General features: G+C 51.4%; 1 protein-coding gene across 1 annotated transcript in view; it reads left to right on the forward strand.

The window, feature by feature from the left end:
* camk1da (calcium/calmodulin-dependent protein kinase 1Da) overlaps positions 1-22,626 on the forward strand; it is a gene marked incomplete at its 5' end in the record, with an annotated part of 62,748 nt that overhangs the window by 20,379 nt on the left and 19,743 nt on the right. Inside the window, 2 exons of the mRNA XM_079494793.1 lie at positions 11,803-11,941; positions 13,625-13,851. Of these exons, the coding sequence (XP_079350919.1) occupies positions 11,803-11,941; positions 13,625-13,851 (366 nt within the window). The remainder of the gene's footprint in view (positions 1-11,802; positions 11,942-13,624; positions 13,852-22,626) is intronic.

A 22,626-nucleotide genomic window follows, 5' to 3' on the forward strand; every position in this document is an offset into this window, starting at 1 on the left:
CACACACACAGTCACAGTCACACACACAGTCACGCACACAGTCACGCACACACACACACACACACATACACACACACAGTCACACACAGTCACACACACGCACACACACACACACGCACACACAATAAGCTCTGCACTCATTACTGGATTGGGGTTGGTTGTGGTCTGCAGAAATGTTACACACTGACTCACACGGAAAGAGTGAATTCTTGGATTAGTTTCTTGTTTCCCATTTTTAATTCTCCTTCAGCGCCAACACAGAGTAGGACCATGAGTCTCTGCAGTAGTGCAATATACTCCCACACCAGGAGAGGGTGCTGTGGGCCTGTAGAAGTATTACCAGGGTACTACACACACATTCCTCTACACAGAATCCAGTAACAAAACAACAACAACTCGCTCACTTTAGAGTTCACTCTCTGGGAGAGGCTTTTGTGCAGAGCCTGGGAGTCGATGGTGGCTGATAGGGTTAGGTATAGTTTTTGTGAGGTTAGGGTTAGGCATAGTTTTGTGAGGGTAGGTCATTTCATATACTAGAAGGCTTTCTTACTTTTATTTGTTTTATTGTCACGTTGACAAGCTAACATTGCAGATAGTTTCACATTGTATGTATGTTATATTGCTTTAACACATTTCAAAACCCCAAATTCGACTCAAATCAACTCCTGTACAACCACAAGTCAAACCAGTGTGTACAGATAACAATTAATATAGCATTTATGATACTTTATATCACTGAAAAAGAGCAGAGTTTTCACTAGCAGCTTACCGTTGCTCACAGGAAGACAAGAGAAACGTCATCTCCGCACATTTAACCCTTGACTGTGGGCATGGGGATGGGTGGCATGGCTGGTAGAAGGGCTGTGGGCATGGGGATGGGTGGCATGGCTGGTAGAGGGGTTGTGGGCATGGGGCTGGGTGGCATGGCTGGTAGAGCTGTGGGCATGGGGCAGGGTGGCATGGCTGGTAGAAGGGCTGTGGGCATGGGGCAGGGTGGCATGGCTGGTAGAAGGGCTGTGGGCATGGGGATGGGTGGCATGGCTGGTAGAAGGGCTGTGGGCATGGGGCAGGGTGGCATGGCTGGTAGAAGAGCTGTGGGCATGGGGCTGGGTGGCATGGCTGGTAGAGCTGTGGGCATGGGGCAGGGTGGCATGGCTGGTAGAAGGGCTGTGGGCATGGGGCAGGGTGGCATGGCTGGTAGAAGAGCTGTGGGCATGGGGAAGGGTGGCATGGCTGGTAGAAGGGCTGTGGGCATGGGGCAGGGTGGCATGGCTGGTAGAAGAGCTGTGGGCATGGGGCTGGGTGGCATGGCTGGTAGAGCTGTGGGCATGGGGCAGGGTGGCATGGCTGGTAGAAGGGCTGTGGGCATGGGGCAGGGTGGCATGGCTGGTAGAAGAGCTGTGGGCATGGGGAAGGGTGGCATGGCTGGTAAAAGAGCTGTGGGCATGTGGAAGGGTGGCATGGCTGGTAGAAGAGCTGTGGGCATGGGGCAGTGTGGCATGGCTGGTAGAGCTGTGGGCATGGGGCAGGGTGGCATGGCTGGTAGAGCTGTGGGCATGGGGAAGGGTGGCATGGCTGGTAGAAGAGCTGTGGGCATGGGGAAGGGTGGCATGGCTGGTAGAAGGGCTGTGGGCATGGGGCAGGGTGGCATGGCTGGTAGAAGAGCTGTGGGCATGGGGAAGGGTGGCATGGCTGGTAGAAGGGCTGTGGGCATGGGGCAGGGTGGCATGGCTGGTAGAAGAGCTGTGGGCATGGGGCTGGGTGGCATGGCTGGTAGAGCTGTGGGCATGGGGCAGGGTGGCATGGCTGGTAGAAGGGCTGTGGGCATGGGGCAGGGTGGCATGGCTGGTAGAAGAGCTGTGGGCATGGGGAAGGGTGGCATGGCTGGTAAAAGAGCTGTGGGCATGTGGAAGGGTGGCATGGCTGGTAGAAGAGCTGTGGGCATGGGGCAGTGTGGCATGGCTGGTAGAGCTGTGGGCATGGGGCTGGGTGGCATGGCTGGTAGAGCTGTGGGCATGGGGAAGGGTGGCATGGCTGGTAGAAGAGCTGTGGGCATGGGGCAGTGTGGCATGGCTGGTAGAGCTGTGGGCATGGGGCAGGGTGGCATGGCTGGTAGAGCTGTGGGCATGGGGAAGGGTGGCATGGCTGGTAGAAGAGCTGTGGGCATGGGGAAGGGTGGCATGGCTGGTAGAAGGGCTGTGGGCATGGGGCAGGGTGGCATGGCTGGTAGAAGAGCTGTGGGCATGGGGAAGGGTGGCATGGCTGGTAGAAGGGCTGTGGGCATGGGGCAGGGTGGCATGGCTGGTAGAAGAGCTGTGGGCATGGGGCTGGGTGGCATGGCTGGTAGAGCTGTGGGCATGGGGCAGGGTGGCATGGCTGGTAGAAGGGCTGTGGGCATGGGGCAGGGTGGCATGGCTGGTAGAAGAGCTGTGGGCATGGGGAAGGGTGGCATGGCTGGTAAAAGAGCTGTGGGCATGTGGAAGGGTGGCATGGCTGGTAGAAGAGCTGTGGGCATGGGGCAGTGTGGCATGGCTGGTAGAGCTGTGGGCATGGGGCAGGGTGGCATGGCTGGTAGAGCTGTGGGCATGGGGCAGGGTGGCATGGCTGGTAAAAGGGCTGTGAGCATGGGGCTGGGTGGCATGGCTGGTAGAAGGGCTGTGGGCATGGGGCTGGGTGGCATGGCTGGTAGAAGAGCTGTGGGCACGTGGGGCAGGGTGGCATGGCTGGTAGAAGGGCTGTGGGCATGGGGAAGGGTGGCATGGCTGGTAGAAGGGCTGGGTGGCATGGGGAAGGGTGGCATGGCTGGTAGAAGGGCTGGGTGGCATGGGGTAGGGTGGCATGGCTGGTAGAAGGGCTGTGGGCATGGGGAAGGGTGGCATGGCTGGTAGAAGGGCTGTGGGCATGGGGAAGGGTGGCATGGCTGGTAGAAGGGCTGTGGGCATGGGGCTGGGTGGCATGGCTGGTAGAAGGGCTGTGGGCATGGGGCAGGGTGGCATTGCTGGTAGAGGGGCTGTGGGCACGTGGGGCTGGGTGGCATGGCTGGTAGAAGAGCTGTGGGCACATGGCTGGTAGAGCTCTGGGTGACATGTCCCGTGGGAGGAGGTCAAAGGGGGGGTGAGTGTAGCAGAGTGGCTCAGAGCCTCAACAGTCTAATATCTCCCCTGGTCCATATAGGGATATCCCTTTGGTCTAGTGGTTAAGATGTTGGACTTTCACGTGGGAGACCCGAGTTCGAATCCCGTGCGTTACACTGGCTGCCATTGATAAAACTAAAACCCGGAAAACGACTGGATTAAGGTTGGCGAACATGCGTTAAGGTTGAGACCGTGCTGCTGCGTGCTTGCGGTTATGTTTAGGGCGAGGGTTTGAGGAGGCTTGTCGTTCTCAGTAGGCTCCCAGCATGTGCAGTAGACCGATAAGATCGGCTTGATAAATATAACCTACTGGGAATTATCGGTTGATTTTCACTCTAATCCGCTGGCAGAAAAGGTAGTCCCTTCCACTCTATCCCGTCGCCCTTCACCACCATCACAGGACAACATGTCATGGTGGGTGTCTGAGAACTAGTAAATATGTGGCTGTGTGTAATGAGATTTGGGTTTTGGCTTCCAGGCAGACATGAAGGGACATGGTGGGTTGTTGTGTCAGTGGGAGGGTGCCAACATGGAGGGACATGGTGGGTTGTTGTGTCAGTGGGAGGGTGTCAACATGGAGGGACATGGTGGGTTGTTGTGTCAGTGGGAGGGTGCCAACATGGAGGGACATGGTGGGGTTGTTGTGTCAGTGGGAGGGGGCCAACATGGAGGGACATGGTGGGGTTGTTGTGTCAGTGGGAGGGTGCCAACATGGAGGGACATGGTGGGGTTGTTGTGTCAGTGGGAGGGTGCCAACATGGAGGGACATGGTGGGTTGTTGTGTCAGTGGGAGGGGGCCAACATGGAGGGACATGGTGGGTTGTTGTGTCAGTGGGAGGGTGCCAACATGGAGGGACATGGTGGGGTTGTTGTGTCAGTGGGAGGGTGCCAACATGGAGGGACATGGTGGGTTGTTGTGTCAGTGGGAGGGGGCCAACATGGAGGGACATGGTGGGTTGTTGTGTCAGTGGGAGGGTGCCAACATGGAGGGACATGGTGGGTTGTTGTGTCAGTGGGAGGGGGCCAACATGGAGGGACATGGTGGGTTGTTGTGTCAGTGGGAGGGGGCCAACATGGAGGGACATGGTGGGGTTGTTGTGTCAGTGGGAGGGTGCCAACATGGAGGGACATGGTGGGTTGTTGTGTCAGTGGGAGGGGGCCAACATGGAGGGACATGGTGGGGGTGTTGTGTCAGTGGGAGGGGGCCAACATGATGAGCCCCTGTTGAAGGAGGGGGAGACCCAACTGTTTATTTATAATTAACTGGGAACCCCATGTTGGTGTTTTAAAGCACTATATTGAAAAATAGCAGATCTCCAAGCTCATAGCGCGGCACCGAGTCCTCCGGGTCCGCTGAGTCGGGCCTCTTTCTTGGCCGTCCCCATGCTGCTCAAAACCAGTGTTGTTTTTGTCGACTAAAACTAAGACAAAATATGTTCGTCGACTACCTTTTTTCACTGATGGAAACTAAATGAAAACTAAGCTATGATGACTAAAAATATGACTAAATATACTGACAATTTCGTCAATAAATAAAAACTAAAATGTTAGGAAGGGACTAGTGGACAAGAGATCCAGTATAAGTCATTTTACAATACCGCGGCGGCGCGTTGTGAGCTTGTAGATCGGCTATTTTCAGCAAGTGTAAAAACAGTCATTACGACGGCATCAAGGCCCGCCAAAATACATTTTAGTCGACTAAATCAACTGTAGATTTAGTCGACTAAAAATCTTATGATATTTAGTCGACTAAAACTAGACTAACACTAAAGACATTCCAGGTGACTAAAATGTGACTGAAACTAAATGAAAACGATTCAAAGAGAAACTAATCAAAATGTGCTGCCAAGGAGTGGCCGTGCCTTCGCCCCGAGTAACCTGCAGAAGTGTCAGCATTCCCCTCCCTCCCTATCAGATCTGCCCCCTCCATCCATTTACTCTGTTAAGTCTAGGCTCATAACTCACTTCTATTCATTAGAGTTTGAATTCTCCTCGTGTTTATGTGGAAGAGATTTTAATCTAGCGAAGTTGTAAATTCCTTTGCACAGACTTAATTGTACCCAGAGTTAAGTTGGCACATTTTCCTCTCTTAAATGGATTCAAGGTTCCCGATGCACATTCCAACCTGGAATCTCTTTATGCATGTTTCTCTTTATGCATGTTTCTCTTTATGCATGTTTCTCTTTATGCATGTTTCCTCTTTATGCATGTTTCTCTTTATGTTTCTCTTTATGCATGTTTCTCTTTATGCATGTTTCTCTTTATGCATGTTTCTCTTTATGCATGTTTCTCTTTATGCATGTTTCTCTTTATGCATGTTTCCTCTTTATGCATGTTTCTCTTTATGTTTCTCTTTATGCATGTTTCTCTTTATGCATGTTTCTCTTTATGCATGTTTCTCTTTATGCATGTTTCTCTTTATGCATGTTTCTCTTTATGCATGTTTCTCTTTATGCATGTTTCCTCTTTATGCATGTTTCCTCTTTATGCATGTTTCTCTTTATGCATGTTTCTCTTTATGCATGTTTCTCTTTATGCATGTTTCTCTTTATGCATGTTTCCCAGTCAGGGAAAGTGACAACATGGTCAAAATGTCATGGAACATAAGTTGTTGTCATAGAATATATTGTATGTCTATTTCAAAAGTTGTATAGAGAGAGAGACAAAGGTTGTAACTATTATATTGTTGTAATAGGCAGGCAGGGTATAGTAGTGGCATGTTTTGCACCCTATCGGCTGAAACTCCAAGCTACATGTTATCATTTAGCCATGCAGCAGCTGAGTGTTTTGGAATTACACAAGTAGTTGTATATGTCTTGAATGCAGCCGCCTTAGAACTCTGTAATTAATGTTCCATGTAATCATAAATATTACCAAGATTCTCGATGATCTCTGATTGAAAGTAGTTGTAAGTGTAATAGCGTTTCAGTGGACCCACGTTTCAGTGGACCCACGTTTCAGTGGACCCACGTTTCAGTGGACCCACGTTTCAGTGGACCCACACCCACGTTTCAGTGGACCCACGTTTCAGTGGACCCACGTTTCAGTGGACCCACACCCACGTTTCAGTGGACCCACGTTTCAGTGGACCCACGTTTCAGTGGACCCACGTTTCAGTGGACCCACGTTTCAGTGGACCCACACCCACGTTTCAGTAGTCCCACGTTTCAGTGGACCCACGTTTCAGTGGTCCCACGTTTCAGTGGTCCCACGTTTCAGTGGACCCACGTTTCAGTGGACCCACGTTTCAGTGGACCCACACCCACGTTTCAGTGGACCCACGTTTCAGTGGACCCACACCCACGTTTCAGTGGACCCATGTTTCAGTGGACCCACGTTTCAGTGGACCCACACCCACGTTTCAGTGGACCCACGTTTCAGTGGACCCACACCCACGTTTCAGTGGACCCACGTTTCAGTGGACCCATGTTTCAGTGGACCCACGTTTCAGTGGACCCACACCCACGTTTCAGTGGACCCACGTTTCAGTGGACCCACACCCACGTTTCAGTGGACCCACGTTTCAGTGGACCCACGTTTCAGTGGACCCACGTTTCAGTGGACCCACACCCACGTTTCAGTGGACCCACGTTTCAGTGGACCCACGTTTCAGTGGACCCACGCCCACGTTTCAGTGGACCCACGTTTCAGTGGACCCACGTTTCAGTGGACCCATGTTTCAGTGGACCCACGTTTCAGTGGACCCACACCCACGTTTCAGTGGACCCACGTTTCAGTGGACCCACACCCACGTTTCAGTGGACCCACGTTTCAATCACGTCCACAATCACACTGTAGTCAGTATGGTACGGTATGGTCATGCATTACATTACTTTCAATCATCAAGAATCTTGGTAATATTTTTCTCACTGAAAAATCGCTAAAAACTAGTTATCTGTAATATTAGTTAACCCATTCTGTACGGGAACCCCTTTTGGTGTTTTAACTAAGCATCATGTTGTACTTTAGCTATTGAAAAATAGCAGATCTACAAGCTCATAGCGCGCCACCGAGTGGCGCGCTACGAGCTTGTAGGTCTGCTATTTTTTTTTTATCGTGAAAATGCGGCACAAATCTTTGAATATATGTGACCAGGTCTAGCAAAATGGTCCTCATCTCGCCTATAATGAAAAGGCAGAAAATCTAAAATAAACTAGTTTTTTTCATATTAACACAGTTTGAATGTTGAAGAAGGTTTTCATTCCAACAGATTATTGATTTGGGCAAATTAAATGTATACATTTATAAGTCAAAGTAGGCTTGTTTTGTGAATGTTGTGAACATTCAAAGGGGTTTTCTCAGCTTTGGGTAAAACTAGCCTGGCTAATAAGCCAGACTAATATCACACAACACTGTCGCGGTATATCAGTCTGGGCTGGCTCCACTTGGATTTCATTTCCCGGGGGGCGGGTTCAAACATTTTCTCTTTGACGCAATTGGTCAGAGCTACTGTCAGTCAAAAGTCTCAAGCATTGAACGTCACTGTACCAAAGCCCGCCCATATTGCATACCGTGTCCCGATTGGTCCGACCTGTTCTCGATTGTAGGAAAGAGGCGTGCTACTGAGCCTCGCCAGACCGAAATCCGCTGGTAGGCAACTTTTTTTTGCCAACGGCTGATTCGGTCTGGTTTATTAACCAGGCTAGGGTAAAACGGCACAATCATTTTAAAATGGTCATATCTTCTTCAAATATTTTCCAATTTCATTGAATGATACATCATATGAAAGCTTACATTCTGTACTTTAATAATCTGTTAAAACTGATAAATGACTCTGGTCGAGATGAGGGCCTATTTGCCAGACCCGGTCACATATATTCTTTCAGAAGACTTTTCTTTTATTTCGACGGCAGGCCTAAATGGGTTAATGTTACACCCAAGTAGCTGAAAGTGTCATGCAAAAATGTGCCTGCTGAATAGACTGCTGCTACTGTACACTGTACAGTACATCTTTATATTGATCAGGTGTACAGTATGTGTGTGGCAGTATCATTTCAGACAGACTGATATGTCCAACATTGGAGAGTCAGAGACCACCGTGAGGCTGGTCTCCCATTGTGTTGGAGAGACAGAGACCACCGTGAGGCTGCTGGTCTCCCATTGGAGAGTCAGAGACCACCGTGAGGCTGGTCTCCCATTGTGTTGGGAGAGACAGAGACCACCGTGAGGCTGCTGGTCTCCCATTGGAGAGTCAGAGACCACCGTGAGGCTGCTGGTCTCCCATTGGAGAGTCAGAGACCACCGTGAGGCTGCTGGTCTCCCATTGGAGAGACAGAGACCACCGTGAGGCTGCTGGTCTCCCATTGGAGAGACAGAGACCACCGTGAGGCTGCTGGTCTCCCATTGGAGAGTCAGAGACCACCGGTGAGGCTGCTGGTCTCCCATTGGAGAGACAGAGACCACCGTGAGGCTGCTGGTCTCCCATTGGAGAGACAGAGACCACCGTGAGGCTGCTGGTCTCCCATTGTGTTGGAGAGACAGAGACCACCGTGAGGCTGCTGGTCTCCCATTGTGTTGGAGAGACAGAGGACCACCGTGAGGCTGCTGGTCTCCCATTGGAGAGACAGAGACCACCGTGAGGCTGCTGGTCTCCCATTGGAGAGACAGAGACCACCGTGAGGCTGCTGGTCTCCCATTGGAGAGACAGAGACCACCGTGAGGCTGCTGGTCTCCCATTGGAGAGACAGAGACCACCGTGAGGCTGCTGGTCTCCCATTGGAGAGTCAGAGACCACCGTGAGGCTGCTGGTCTCCCATTGGAGAGACAGAGACCACCGTGAGGCTGCTGGTCTCCCATTGGAGAGACAGAGACCACCGTGAGGCTGCTGGTCTCCCATTGGAGAGACAGAGACCACCGTGAGGCTGCTGGTCTCCCATTGGAGAGACAGAGACCACCGTGAGGCTGCTGGTCTCCCATTGGAGAGACAGAGACCACCGTGAGGCTGCTGGTCTCCCATTGAGAGACAGAGACCACCGTGAGGCTGCTGGTCTCCCATTGTGTTTCTTTCAGTATCTGTCCCGAGTCGACCTTTCTCTCAAAACGTTTTATAACCTGTATTATGTAGCATCGCAATGTGACATAGATAGCTCTGTTTAACACAATACTGTACCCCCCTGCAACGTTACATTACGTTCCCCCATTGTCCCCAGACTCCCCCCACCAGCACATCTTTCAGGCAGTGAAGTCCCTTGACACTTCTACGATAGAGAGAGAGAGAGACACAGAGAGAGAGAGACACACAGAGAGAGAGAGAGAGAGAGAGAGAGAGAGAGAGAGACAGAGAGAGAGAGACACAGAAAGAGAGAGAGAGAGAGAGAGAGAGAGAGAGAGAGAGACACACACACACAGAGAGAGAGACAGAGATGTTCTGTGACTGCTGGAGCGATGCGGACCAAGATAGTTGAGACGAGAGGAGAGGAGAGGGACGTGTTGCAGCTCCGGGGAGTCGGAGTCCGTTGAGAGATGTGTTGAAAGGCTGTTATCTGGGGGTGTGCTTAAAGTCCTGTCCAAACTGCCGTGTGAATGATGCACGCACGCACGCACGTCGCACGCACACACACACACTTTTTCTGCACGCATTATTTGCACATTGCACACTCACCTAAGGCGCGCACATCGTCCCCCTGATTCCCCCCCCCCCCCCCCCCCCCCTGCTCTCCTTTAGAGCTCTTGACTGACAGCTCCGTTTAGAGTAGACTAGACTGAGCATCTATAGTACACTGGTTCCCAAATGTTTTCATGTCAAGGACCCCCAAATTGACACCAATGAGCCCTGCGGACCCCCATTTGAAATGGTACAATAAATGGTAAATGGTGCATTTATGGTGCTTTACATTCACCGATTGCGGCAGAAGCCATGCAAGGCACCAACCAGCACATCGGGAGCAATTTGGGGTTCAGTGACTTGCCCAAGGACACTTCGACATGTAGACCGGAGGAGGAGCCGGGATTCGAACCGCCGACCCATGGATCATTGGACGACCTGCTCTACCTCCTGAGCCACATGCAGTCGCCATTTGAAGAGATAATGTCAGGGACTCCCATAAGAGAAGATTTTGACGGCTCTAGCAGTGATTCTCAACCCGTTTAATTTCAAGGACCCCCAGTTTGACATACATTAGTCTACAACAGACCCCCTTTTTAGAGTATGAGCATGGCATCATATGCAAGTTTCACAAAAAAGAAAATACAACATTTTTTTCTCTCACAACTCCCTTCCCAATCCTCCCCATCCACCCACCTACAGACCCCCATTTAATGGAATTTCTATCTCTGGGACCCCAATTTATATTGTAAAATCAATTAATTTAACTCTGCTAGTGTACAAATGGAACCAAGCGGTTCCATATACGTACACTCTCAGAGTTACAGACCCATAAGGGTCCATTTGGTTCCTAACCACCCATCATAGCTGGAGACCCCCTGGTACTCCCTCAAGGACCCCTGGGGGTCCCCCGGACCCCACTTTGGGAACCAGTGGTCTAGTTAGTGGTCAGTCATATAAGGAGGCCTGATGAGGGCCGCGGTGGGTCAGGACACGTGTGTGTGTGTGTGTGTGTGTGTGTGTGTGTGTGTGTGTGTGTGTGTGTGTGTGTGTGTGTGTGTGTGTGTGTGTGTGTGTGTGTGTGTGTGTGTGTGTGTGTGTGTGTGTGTGTGTGTGTGTGTGTGTGTGTGTGTGTGTGTGTGTGTGTGTAAACACATGGGTCACAGCCTCCACACACACTGGTTCAGAGCTCTTGAATTACGTGTCAGTGGGCCGTCCTGTCTGGTAGTGGTTACTGGCAGATGCATGAACCTTGGCGGGGGGGGGGGGGGGGGGGGGGGGTGCGTCCCCCGCTGTGTGTAGGGATGGGACGATACTTGTTGTTATCATCGTTTTATCGTGATTAAAAAAACACTCGCAGTAATCGCATCGCAGAGATTTTAATTTATCGTGAGATTATAACCTGACATCCATCTTCAACCGCTTATCCGTAGTCGGGTCGCGGGGGCAACAGCTCCACCAGAGAGCTCCCAGACTTCCCTCTCCAGAGCAACATTAGTGACTTCCTCCTGAGGGATCCCGAGACGTTCCAAGGCCAGTGAGTCGATGTGTTTCCTCCAACTTGGCCTTGGTCTGCCCCGGGGTCTACTCCCAGTGTAGCCTGACACTCAGTCTGAATTTTCATTTGGTTTCACTTCATTATTCAGACTGAAAGCCCCTCCCCACGGCAGCAGTTTATGGGATTGGCGTTGTCAAAGCGGCAGTCTTCGGTGATTGGTTCATACCAACCAATCAGAATAGTAGGAAAGCAGATGACGTTGTTGTCAATCATGAGGCTATGGCTAACCCGTTTGCTAACCAAACAAACACAGCCAACGAGCGTGAACAAAAGCGGTAACATATGTCGGATGATGATGTTTATAAAACCTGTCGTTTCTGTAAAGAAACTATTTATCATACGCCGATGATTGATTGATACGGTCGTGAGTCACCGCAGTGCGTTTAATATGTACCATGTCTATGCGTGTGCGTCTCTGAGTGTGTATATCTGTGTGTTCGCGTGCGTGCGTGCGTGTGTGCGCGCGCGTGTGTAGTGTGTGTATGTGCGCCCACGCGGACGCGCACGTTAATGCGTCAACAGTGTGTTGACTGTCCCCCCGGCTGTCTCTCTCTCCCTCTCCGCAGGGTGTCCGGTGGGGAGCTGTTTGACCGCATCGTGGAGAAGGGTTTCTACACGGAGAAAGACGCCAGCACGCTCATCAGACAGGTCCTGGACGCGGTCAGCTACCTGCACTCCATGGGCATCGTCCACAGAGACCTGAAGGTGAAGCATACATGGTGCATTTATATATAGCGCCTTTATCCAAGGCACTTTACATAGATTGTGCATCACATTCACACACCGATGGCGGTGGAAACCATGCAAGGCACCAACCTGCACATCGGGAGCAATTAGGGGTTCAGAGTCTTGCTCAAGGACACTTCGACACTAACTCTGGGGGAGCCCACAGGGTTCGAACTGGGAACCTTGCGGTTACCATCCGGCCACGCTGAGCCACCGCCGCCCCTAGGATAGGAGGCCTTTGCTCTGTTTCAATTGAAATGGGCCTCCGAGCTCTGACTGACCGTCAGGCATCAGTCAACCCCCCACCACCACCACCATCTTTGGCCCTCTCTCTCTCTCTCTCACTCGCTCGCTGCCTTGCTCTCTCCCACGATGTTAAAGTTACACCTACTTCCTGTTAATAACCTGCTGGGTAAAAATGTGCAGCATTGGGAGATAAAGGGGAGGCACTTTATTGTGAAGGGACGACATGATGAGGAGAGGTGTTGTTGCTGCGTAATTGTCCAGAGTAATGGCTGCGAGCGATATTGAACAGTCAAAACTAACTGTAATCGCATTCACGAAATAAAGAGACTTTGGCGGCATAATTGCTGATATCGATTGTCATCAAAAAGGTCAAATAGTGGCCGATATATCGGCCTTAAACTCATACCGTGTGTGTGTTTTGGCTCTAATACACAGACACACACTATCAGGGCCGGATTTACCCTCCCAAGGGCCCCCGGGCTAGACAACATTTCAGGGCCCCCCTGGGCTGTGCGGTAAAATTGCCGTATTTTGTTTTAATTTCGTGTTATTTTGGGGTACCCAGCCCCCCCAAAAGAGAAAGGCAGGCAGGCAGAGGGCAGGGGTTTCCACAGCTACCCAACAACACAGCGTCACTGTCTGCAGTGCAGACAGCAGAGCAGAAGCTCTCAATGTTTTAACCATAATAGTAAATATGCAATAACTAAACATAAATCTGACTTGAATTGGATTGCAATACTTTACAATTTCAAATTAATTAAAATAATTAGTGCCCCCCCCAGTCGGGGGCCCTCTGGCTGCAGCCCACCCTAGCCCAATGGTAAATCCGCCTATGCACAACACTCTCCCTTTCCTCCACCCCGGGGCCAGTACGGGGTAGGTAGATCATTACGTCTGTGCTTTTTCAACCATTGATTCATGGCTGCGTTGAGGGGCAGCGCGCGCTGGAGAAGATTTACGCCACTCACTCAGCAGCAGGTCAGCACACGCACGCAAGGGATTCTGGGCCGATCTCAGAGAGAGAGGGAGAGAGAGGGGGGGGGACGGGGGTCCCCCCAGGGAGTGGAGTACAGGCACGTATGCTGCTCATAAAAGAGTCAGGCAGAAGTAATATATGGAGCCGACATCACCGGAGTGACCTTCAAAAAACTAGTGCAGGGACAAAACCTAGGAGGTGAACTAAAGAGAAACGTGCTTTGGGTTTGTTTGTTGACATTAAATTCTAACTCTTGTCTCTCCTTTACTCTCTCGCTCTCTCTCTCTCGCTCTCTCTCTCTCTCTCTCTCTCTCTCTCTTGTCCCATATAATCCCTCCCGGTCTCCTCCTTTACTCTCTCTCTCTCTCTCTCTCTCTCTCTCTCTCTCTCTCTCCTCTCTCTCTCTCTCTCTGTCCCATATAATCCCTCCCGGTCTGCAGCCAGAGAACCTGCTGTATTTCAACCCCCAGGACGAGTCCAAGATCATGATCAGTGACTTTGGCCTGTCCAAGATGGAGGGCTGCGGTGACGTCATGTCCACCGCCTGTGGCACGCCGGGATACGTGGGTAAGGGCGTCCAGATCACAGCCGCTCAGCGTCAGCGCCGTAGCAGCCAATCACAGCCGCTCAGCATCAGCGCCATAGCAGCAGGAGCCCAGGGTTGTTCGTGGCAGCAAATTTAGATTTTAGTTTTAGTCCTAGTCATTTGAATAGTATTCATTTAGTTTTAGTCACATTTTAGTCACCTGGAATGTTTTAGTGTTAGTCTAGTTTTAGTCGACTAAATATCATAAGATTTTAGTCGACTAAATCTACGGTTGATTTAGTCGACTAAAATGTGTTCTGGTGCAGGGCCTTGATGCCGTCGTAATGGCTGATTTTACACTTGCTGAAAATAGCCGATCTACAAGCTCACAACGCGCTGAAAATAGCCGATCTACAAGCTCACAACTCGATGCAGCGCGGCACGTTGTGAGCTTGTAGATCTGCTATTTTCAGCATGCAACCAAGTGTAAAATGACTTATACTGGATCTCTTGTCCACTAGTCCCTTCATAACATTTTAGTCTAGTTTTTATTTGTTGACGAAATCGTCAATATATTTTAGTTTTAGTCGTCATAGCTTAGTTTTCATGTAGTTTCCATGTAGTTTTCCTCAGTGGAAAAAGGTGGTCGACGAACATTTTTCGTCTTAGTTTTAGTCGACGAAAACAACACTGCAGGAGCCTAGATATTTGTATTCACTGCATAAAAATGTCACCAAATTTCTAGCGGAAAATAAAATAAATCCCCCTTATTTCCAAGATTCGGTGACAATTTATGACTGTCATCATCTGGCGGTGACATGGTTTAAATGAGATTACATGAATTACGCCGTGCTATAAAATGTTTAATGGAATTGCTGCGTGCGTGCATGTGAGTGCGTGCGTGTGTATGTGTGTGTGTGTGCGTGCATGCATGCGCGTGCATGCGTGCGTTCAGTCAAGTCAGTGTGTAACGTGTATACACAGATATTCACTCATCTCGCCTCAGGACTGAGTGCTCCTTATCGAGCACTCTCAGTCCCTTTCCCCGGCCCGCCGACGGCGAGGGACTGAGGACAGTTAACCATGTGTTGTACAGTATGACAGATATATTGGTTCCACTTACACACACCACTGATTTATTATCGGGCCGATGTCCGTCCAGGTTAGATGACCGGCGCTGGCCGTCAATCAAGCAAGGCAAGACGAGGCAAACAGAATGTCGCACGTTGCTGTATCTTCCGCTGTAGACGTGATATCCACGTCAATGAATCCATAGGTACCTCCCTGGAACGAACGAACGGAACTGGACTGTATGGTATAGCCATAACGCCCTAATCCATAGGTACCTCCCTGGAACGAACGAATGGAACTGGACTGTATGGTTTAGCCATAACGCCATAGTATGTTCACACCGGTGTTGATTTCGTTGACTAAAACTACGACGAAAATGTTTCGTCGACTACCTTTTTTCACTGACGAAAACTAAATGGAAACTGAGCTATGATGACTAAAACTAAGACTAAATATATTGACAATTTCGTCAACAGATAAAAACTAGACTAAAATGTCAGGAAGGGACTAGTGGACAAGAGATCCAGTATAAGTCATTTTACACTTGGTTGCATGCTGAAAATAGCTGCGACGCGTTGTGAGCTTGTAGATCTGCTATTTTCAGAATGTGTAAAATCATTAATTACGACTGCATCAAGGCCCGCCAAAATACATCTTAGTCGACTAAATCAACTGTAGATTTAGTCGACTAAAATCTTATGATATTTAGTCAACTAGAAACTAGACACTAACACATCCCAGGTGACTAAAATGTGACTAAAACTAAATGAAAACTATTCAAAAGACTGACTAAAACTCAAATCAAAATGTATGCTGTCAAAAACAACACTGGTTCCTACACGGTGGGAGTCACCATTTAGACGAGAGGAATGAGGCTGTAAACTTTCTTTCTTTCTTTCTGGAGTTCAAGGCCACCAAATACACATCAAATGAGTATCCCTGAACAATTAATGGAAGGAGGTATAGGGTCCGCACACCATTCTTTTGGTAAAGAATTACTTTATTGAATTAACAATTGACAACGTTTCGATCTGGACAGATCTTGGTCAGATCTCATACTGCCCTATACCTCCTTCCATATAATTGCCTTAAAGGAGAATTCCATGCTAGAAGGCTTTCTTACCTTTCTTTGTAGTTGTTACGTCCCCACCAAAGAGGTCCAGGTGTTTTTTCGTGCAAAAACTCCTTATTGGCTATTTCCCCTACCATAAGCCCTCAATGCATTGCATTGAATTGAATGGGGCTATGGGGTGTTGTGCTAATTCGCTTATTTCCATCGAAATAAGTAGTAAAGTGTGCCGCTTGGGATATTATTTACATTATGAAGAGAGGATATATACAAAAAATATATAATTTTGAGCGATGGAAATAAGCGAATTAGCACAACACCCCATAGCCCCATTCAATTCCCATTCAATGCAATTAATTTAGGGCTTATGGTAGGGGAAATAGCCAATAAGGAGCTTTTGCACAAAATAACACCTGGACCTCTTTGGTGGGGACGTAACAACTACAAAGAAAGGTAAGAAAGCCTTTTAGTATGGAATTCTCCTTTAAGGCCCCGCACCCACTGTCGAGGTGCGTGGACATAGGTATGCTCTATCCCTGAACAATTAAAATGGTAAATGCTGCATTTATATAGCGCCTTTATCCAAGGTGCTTTACATTCATCCATTCACACACACATTCATACACCGATTGCGGCGGAAGCCATGCAAGGCACCAACCAGCACATCGGGAGCAATTTGGGGTTCAGTGTCTTGCCCAAGGACACTTCGACATCTAGACAGGAGGAGCCGGGATTCGAACCGCCGACCCACGGATCATTGGACGACCTGCTCTACCTCCTGAGCCACAGTCGCCCCAATTAACAGAACATAGTAGTCACCATTCTGCAAGATTTTATTCCGTTTTTTCCCTACAGAACGGCTCAAACTAAACAATCCCACAACCCTCATGAGCAGGGGGTTAATTAAGACACACACTCTAGCTGTCCCTACAGTCGTCGTCCCCCCCCCGCCCCCCTATCCTCCAATGCACAACATCATCGACCCCCATTCTACCTTTTAGCAACTCCATCCTTCACTGTGTGTGTGTGTGTGTGCACGTGCGTGCGTGTGCGCGTGTGTGCGTGCGTGCGTGTCGAGACTCTTACATCCTCTTCTGCTGAGGATTGACCGTAGGGCATCTTCTCACTCTAAAAACACGTAGTGGAGATCCGGCTAAATATAGTGTTTCCTGATGAGGATGATGGCGTTCGCCTGGGGGTGGGGGGGGGGGGGGGGGGGGGTGGATGAGCATTCCTTGGGTGTAAAAATAGCCCAGGTTACGTTACGTTGGCAATCAGAATCGACTGAATTGAAACCAGATTGTGAGGATTCGGCACCAAAGAAAGCACAAAGGACTTCAACACACACACGCACGCACACACACACACACACACACACACACACACGCACACGCACACACACACACACACTACAGTACACAAACTCACACGCTCGCACACACACAAATATGTACGTGTGCACAATTAGCAGTTGCACACATACAAACAGCACACCTCGCAGATGACACACGATACAAACAAACTCTGAAACGAGGCCTTTGATTCGGCACATGTGTCTGAAGTTGGCGGTGTGTGTGTATGTGTGTGTGTGTGTGTGTGTGTGTGTGTGTGTACTGTATGTGTACAGCATCTATTCCGCTCTGTTGATGCTGAGGATTGATGGTACGTAACGTGCCGAGTCAAAGTATGTTTGTAGTTGATCCTGTTCTGCGTTTGTTTCCCCCTCATATCTAGCCCATTTTGGGCGGGAACCCTTTTTGTTGTTTTAAGCATTATGTTATGCTTTAGCTATTTAATAAAAGCAGATCTACAAGCTCGTAGCGCGGCACCGAGTGCCGCGCTACGAGCTTGTAGGTCTGCAATTTTTGAAAAATCATGAAATGTGGCCCAAATGTTTGAATATATTCTTTCAGAGCGAACGTTTTTAACTCAAATCTTTGCTTCTGGAAGGTCCCTGGAACAACATATTTTCAGATGGTGGTCGGCGGCCAATTAGATATATTTTTGTGGGTCCTTGACATGAAAATGTTTGAGAACCACTGACATAGAAACATAGGGTTTTTCAGAAAACTGTCAGGATTTAGAAGACATTTGTAGAATCGTCCTCAGGTCTAAAAGGACTAGACACTGTTGTTGTGTGTATGGGTTGTTTGGGTGAGCTCATTTACATTTCTTCCCGTTGTTGTCATTAATTGGCCCAGACCAGCCATGGAGAAAAGGGCCATGCTCAATAATTGCCTGCAGAGAAGCCCTCAATTCAGCTATACTCGCCCAATGTGGCCCCGGTTGGCCCCTCTCTCTCTGGGCTCCAGTGTGTGGCCTGGTTGGCCCCTCTCTCTCTGGGCTGCAGTGTGTGGCCTGGTTGGCCCCTCTCTCTCTGGGCTCCAGTGTGTGGCCTGGTTGGCCCCTCTCTCTCTGGGCTCCAGTGTGTGGCCTGGTTGGCCCCTCTCTCTCTGGGCTCCAGTGTGTGGCCTGGTTGGCCCCTCTCTCTCTGGGCTCCAGTGTGTGGCCTGGTTGGCCCCTCTCTCTCTGGGCTCCAGTGTGTGGCCTGGTTGGCCCCTCTCTCTCTGGGCTCCAGTGTGTGGCCTGGTTGGCCCCTCTCTCTCTGGGCTCCAGTGTGTGGCCTGGTTGGCCCCTCTCTATCTGGGCTCCAGTGTGTGGCCTGGTTGGCCCCTCTCTCTCTGGGCTCCAGTGTGTGGCCTGGTTGGCCCCTCTCTCTCTGGGCTCCAGTGTGTGGCCTGGTTGGCCCCTCTCTCTCTGGGCTCCAGTGTGTGGCCTGGTTGGCCCCTCTCTCTCTGGGCTCCAGTGTGTGGCCTGGTTGGCCCCTCTCTATCTGGGCTCCAGTGTGTGGCCTGGTTGGCTCCTCTCTCTCTGGGCTCCAGTGTGTGGCCTGGTTGGCCCCTCTCTCTCTGGGCTCCAGTGTGTGGCCTGGTTGGCCCCTCTCTATCTGGGCTCCAGTGTGTGGCCTGGTTGGCCCCTCTCTCTCTGGGCTGCAGTGTGTGGCCTGGTTGGCCCCTCTCTCTCTGGGCTCCAGTGTGTGGCCTGGTTGGCCCCTCTCTCTCTGGGCTCCAGTGTGTGGCCTGGTTGGCCCCTCTCTCTCTGGGCTCCAGTGTGTGGCCTGGTTGGCCCCTCTCTCTCTGGGCTCCAGTGTGTGGCCTGGTTGGCCCCTCTCTCTCTGGGCTCCAGTGTGTGGCCTGGTTGGCCCCTCTCTCTCTGGGCTGCAGTGTGTGGCCTGGTTGGCCCCTCTCTATCTGGGCTCCAGTGTGTGGCCTGGTTGGCCCCTCTCTCTCTGGGCTCCAGTGTGTGGCCTGGTTGGCCCCTCTCTATCTGGGCTCCAGTGTGTGGCCTGGTTGGCCCCTCTCTATCTGGGCTCCAGTGTGTGGCCTGGTTGGCCCCTCTCTCTCTGGGCTCCAGTGTGTGGCCTGGTTGGCCCCTCTCTCTCTGGGCTCCAGTGTGTGGCCTGGTTGGCCCCTCTCTCTCTGGGCTCCAGTGTGTGGCCTGGTTGGCCCCTCTCTCTCTGGGCTCCAGTGTGTGGCCTGGTTGGCCCCTCTCTATCTGGGCTCCAGTGTGTGGCCTGGTTGGCCCCTCTCTATCTGGGCTCCAGTGTGTGGCCTGGTTGGCCCCTCTCTATCTGGGCTCCAGTGTGTGGCCTGGTTGGCCCCTCTCTCTCTGGGCTCCAGTGTGTGGCCTGGTTGGCCCCTCTCTCTCTGGGCTCCAGTGTGTGGCCTGGTTGGCCCCTCTCTATCTGGGCTCCAGTGTGTGGCCTGGTTGGCCCCTCTCTCTCTGGGCTCCAGTGTGTGGCCTGGTTGGCCCCTCTCTCTCTGGGCTCCAGTGTGTGGCCTGGTTGGCCCCTCTCTCTCTGGGCTCCAGTGTGTGGCCTGGTTGGCCCCTCTCTCTCTGGGCTGCAGTGTGTGGCCTGGTTGGCCCCTCTCTATCTGGGCTCCAGTGTGTGGCCTGGTTGGCCCCTCTCTCTCTGGGCTCCAGTGTGTGGCCTGGTTGGCCCCTCTCTATCTGGGCTCCAGTGTGTGGCCTGGTTGGCCCCTCTCTCTCTGGGCTCCAGTGTGTGGCCTGGTTGGCCCCTCTCTATCTGGGCTCCAGTGTGTGGCCTGGTTGGCCCCTCTCTCTCTGGGCTCCAGTGTGTGGCCTGGTTGGCCCCTCTCTATCTGGGCTCCAGTGTGTGGCCTGGCTGGCCCCTCTCTCTCTGGGCTCCAGTGTGTGGCCTGGTTGGCCCCTCTCTCTCTGGGCTGCAGTGTGTGGCCTGGTTGGCCCCTCTCTCTCTGGGCTCCAGTGTGTGGCCTGGTTGGCCCCTCTCTATCTGGGCTGCAGTGTGTGGCCTGGTTGGCCCCTCTCTCTCTGGGCTCCAGTGTGTGGCCTGGTTGGCCCCTCTCTATCTGGGCTCCAGTGTGTGGCCTGGTTGGCCCCTCTCTCTCTGGGCTCCAGTGTGTGGCCTGGTTGGCCCCTCTCTCTCTGGGCTCCAGTGTGTGGCCTGGTTGGCCCCTCTCTCTCTGGGCTCCAGTGTGTGGCCTGGTTGGCCCCTCTCTATCTGGGCTCCAGTGTGTGGCCTGGTTGGCCCCTCTCTCCCTGGGCTCCAGTGTGTGGCCTGGTTGGCCCCTCTCTATCTGGGCTCCAGTGTGTGGCCTGGTTGGCCCCTCTCTCTCTGGGCTCCAGTGTGTGGCCTGGTTGGCCCCTCTCTATCTGGGCTCCAGTGTGTGGCCTGGCTGGCCCCTCTCTCTCTGGGCTCCAGTGTGTGGCCTGGTTGGCCCCTCTCTCTCTGGGCTGCAGTGTGTGGCCTGGTTGGCCCCTCTCTCTCTGGGCTCCAGTGTGTGGCCTGGTTGGCCCCTCTCTATCTGGGCTGCAGTGTGTGGCCTGGTTGGCCCCTCTCTCTCTGGGCTCCAGTGTGTGGCCTGGTTGGCCCCTCTCTATCTGGGCTCCAGTGTGTGGCCTGGTTGGCCCCTCTCTCTCTGGGCTCCAGTGTGTGGCCTGGTTGGCCCCTCTCTCTCTGGGCTCCAGTGTGTGGCCTGGTTGGCCCCTCTCTCTCTGGGCTCCAGTGTGTGGCCTGGTTGGCCCCTCTCTCTCTGGGTTGCAGTGTGTGGCCTGGTTGGCCCCTCTCTCTCTGGGCTCCAGTGTGTGGCCTGGTTGGCCCCTCTCTCTCTGGGCTCCAGTGTGTGGCCTGGTTGGCCCCTCTCTATCTGGGCTCCAGTGTGTGGCCTGGTTGGCCCCTCTCTCTCTGGGCTCCAGTGTGTGGCCTGGTTGGCCCCTCTCTCTCTGGGCTCCAGTGTGTGGCCTGGTTGGCCCCTCTCTCTCTGGGCTCCAGTGTGTGGCCTGGTTGGCCCCTCTCTATCTGGGCTCCAGTGTGTGGCCTGGTTGGCCCCTCTCTATCTGGGCTCCAGTGTGTGGCCTGGTTGGCCCCTCTCTCTCTGGGCTGCAGTGTGTGGCCTGGTTGGCCCCTCTCTATCTGGGCTCCAGTGTGTGGCCTGGTTGGCCCCTCTCTATCTGGGCTCCAGTGTGTGGCCTGGTTGGCCCCTCTCTATCTGGGCTCCAGTGTGTGGCCTGGTTGGCCCCTCTCTCTCTGGGCTGCAGTGTGTGGCCTGGTTGGCCCCTCTCTCTCTGGGCTCCAGTGTGTGGCCCGGCTGGCCCCTCTGCCATTAAATGGTAAATGGTGCATTTATATAGCGCCTTTATCCAAGGCGCTTTACATAGATTGTGCATTACATTCACCCATTCACACACACATTCACACACCTTTACATAGATTGTGCATTACATTCACCCATTCACACACACATTCATACACCGATGGCGGAGGAAACCATGCAAGGCACCAACCTGCACATCAGGAGCAATCAGGGGTTCAGAGTCTTGTTCAAGGACACTTTGACACTAACTCGAACCTTACGGTTACCATCCGGCCACTCTACCCCTGAACCACCGCCACCTTTGGGTCTCTATTCCAAAGTGTTCCATATAGAACATGTGTTCTGTTACCTGAGGGATAATCCCCCTTGAGCGGTGTGGTTCTGTTACCTGAGGGATAATCTCCCCCAGAGCACTGTGGTTATCAAAAGGTAATGGCCGACTCGGCTAATTACCTCCATGAAGTGCATTATTTTTCTCCGTAACCAACTGGATTAGAGTGGATTATCCTGCTTATATATTATGGCCACCTAATGATGATTAAATTATAAGTAGTGTTTATTCACATTTTGGGGGGAGATGGAAGCTTTGTGTTTTGTGTTTGTGTTTTGTCTTTATCAACCTTGAAATAAATGCTACCTGACTACTTCAGCAGCCTATAAATGACTAGCCGAGTCAGTCTTCACCACGACATCCACCACGCATAATATTCTGTTCCCCAGAAGGTTGAAAGATAGAGAAATACGGACACATTTTTCTGTTTCCCCCGATATTAGCCATTTTGGGGCGGGAACCCCTTTTGGTGTTAGCATTATGTTATACTTTAGCTATTGAAAAATAGCAGATCTACAAGCTCATAGCGCGCCACCGAGTGGCACGCTACGAGCTTGTAGGTCTGCTATTTTGAAAAATCGAAGAACGAAACATAGCTTTTTCAGAAAACTGTCAGGATGTAGAAGACATTTTTAGAATCTGATCTCAGGTCAAAATGGGTTAACCGTTGTTTTGCGAGGCTACAGTTAGGTGGATTGAGGTTATTGGGTATAGTGGGGGTATGGAATGAACCACTCATGTCATATTTTAGAATATTAGCCACCTAATGATGATTAAATTATAAGTAGTGTTTATTCACATTTTGGGGG

This window comes from Electrona antarctica, assembly GCF_951216825.1.
Source record: "Electrona antarctica genome assembly, chromosome: 23".
In the NCBI taxonomy this organism is placed as follows: domain Eukaryota; kingdom Metazoa; phylum Chordata; class Actinopteri; order Myctophiformes; family Myctophidae; genus Electrona; species Electrona antarctica.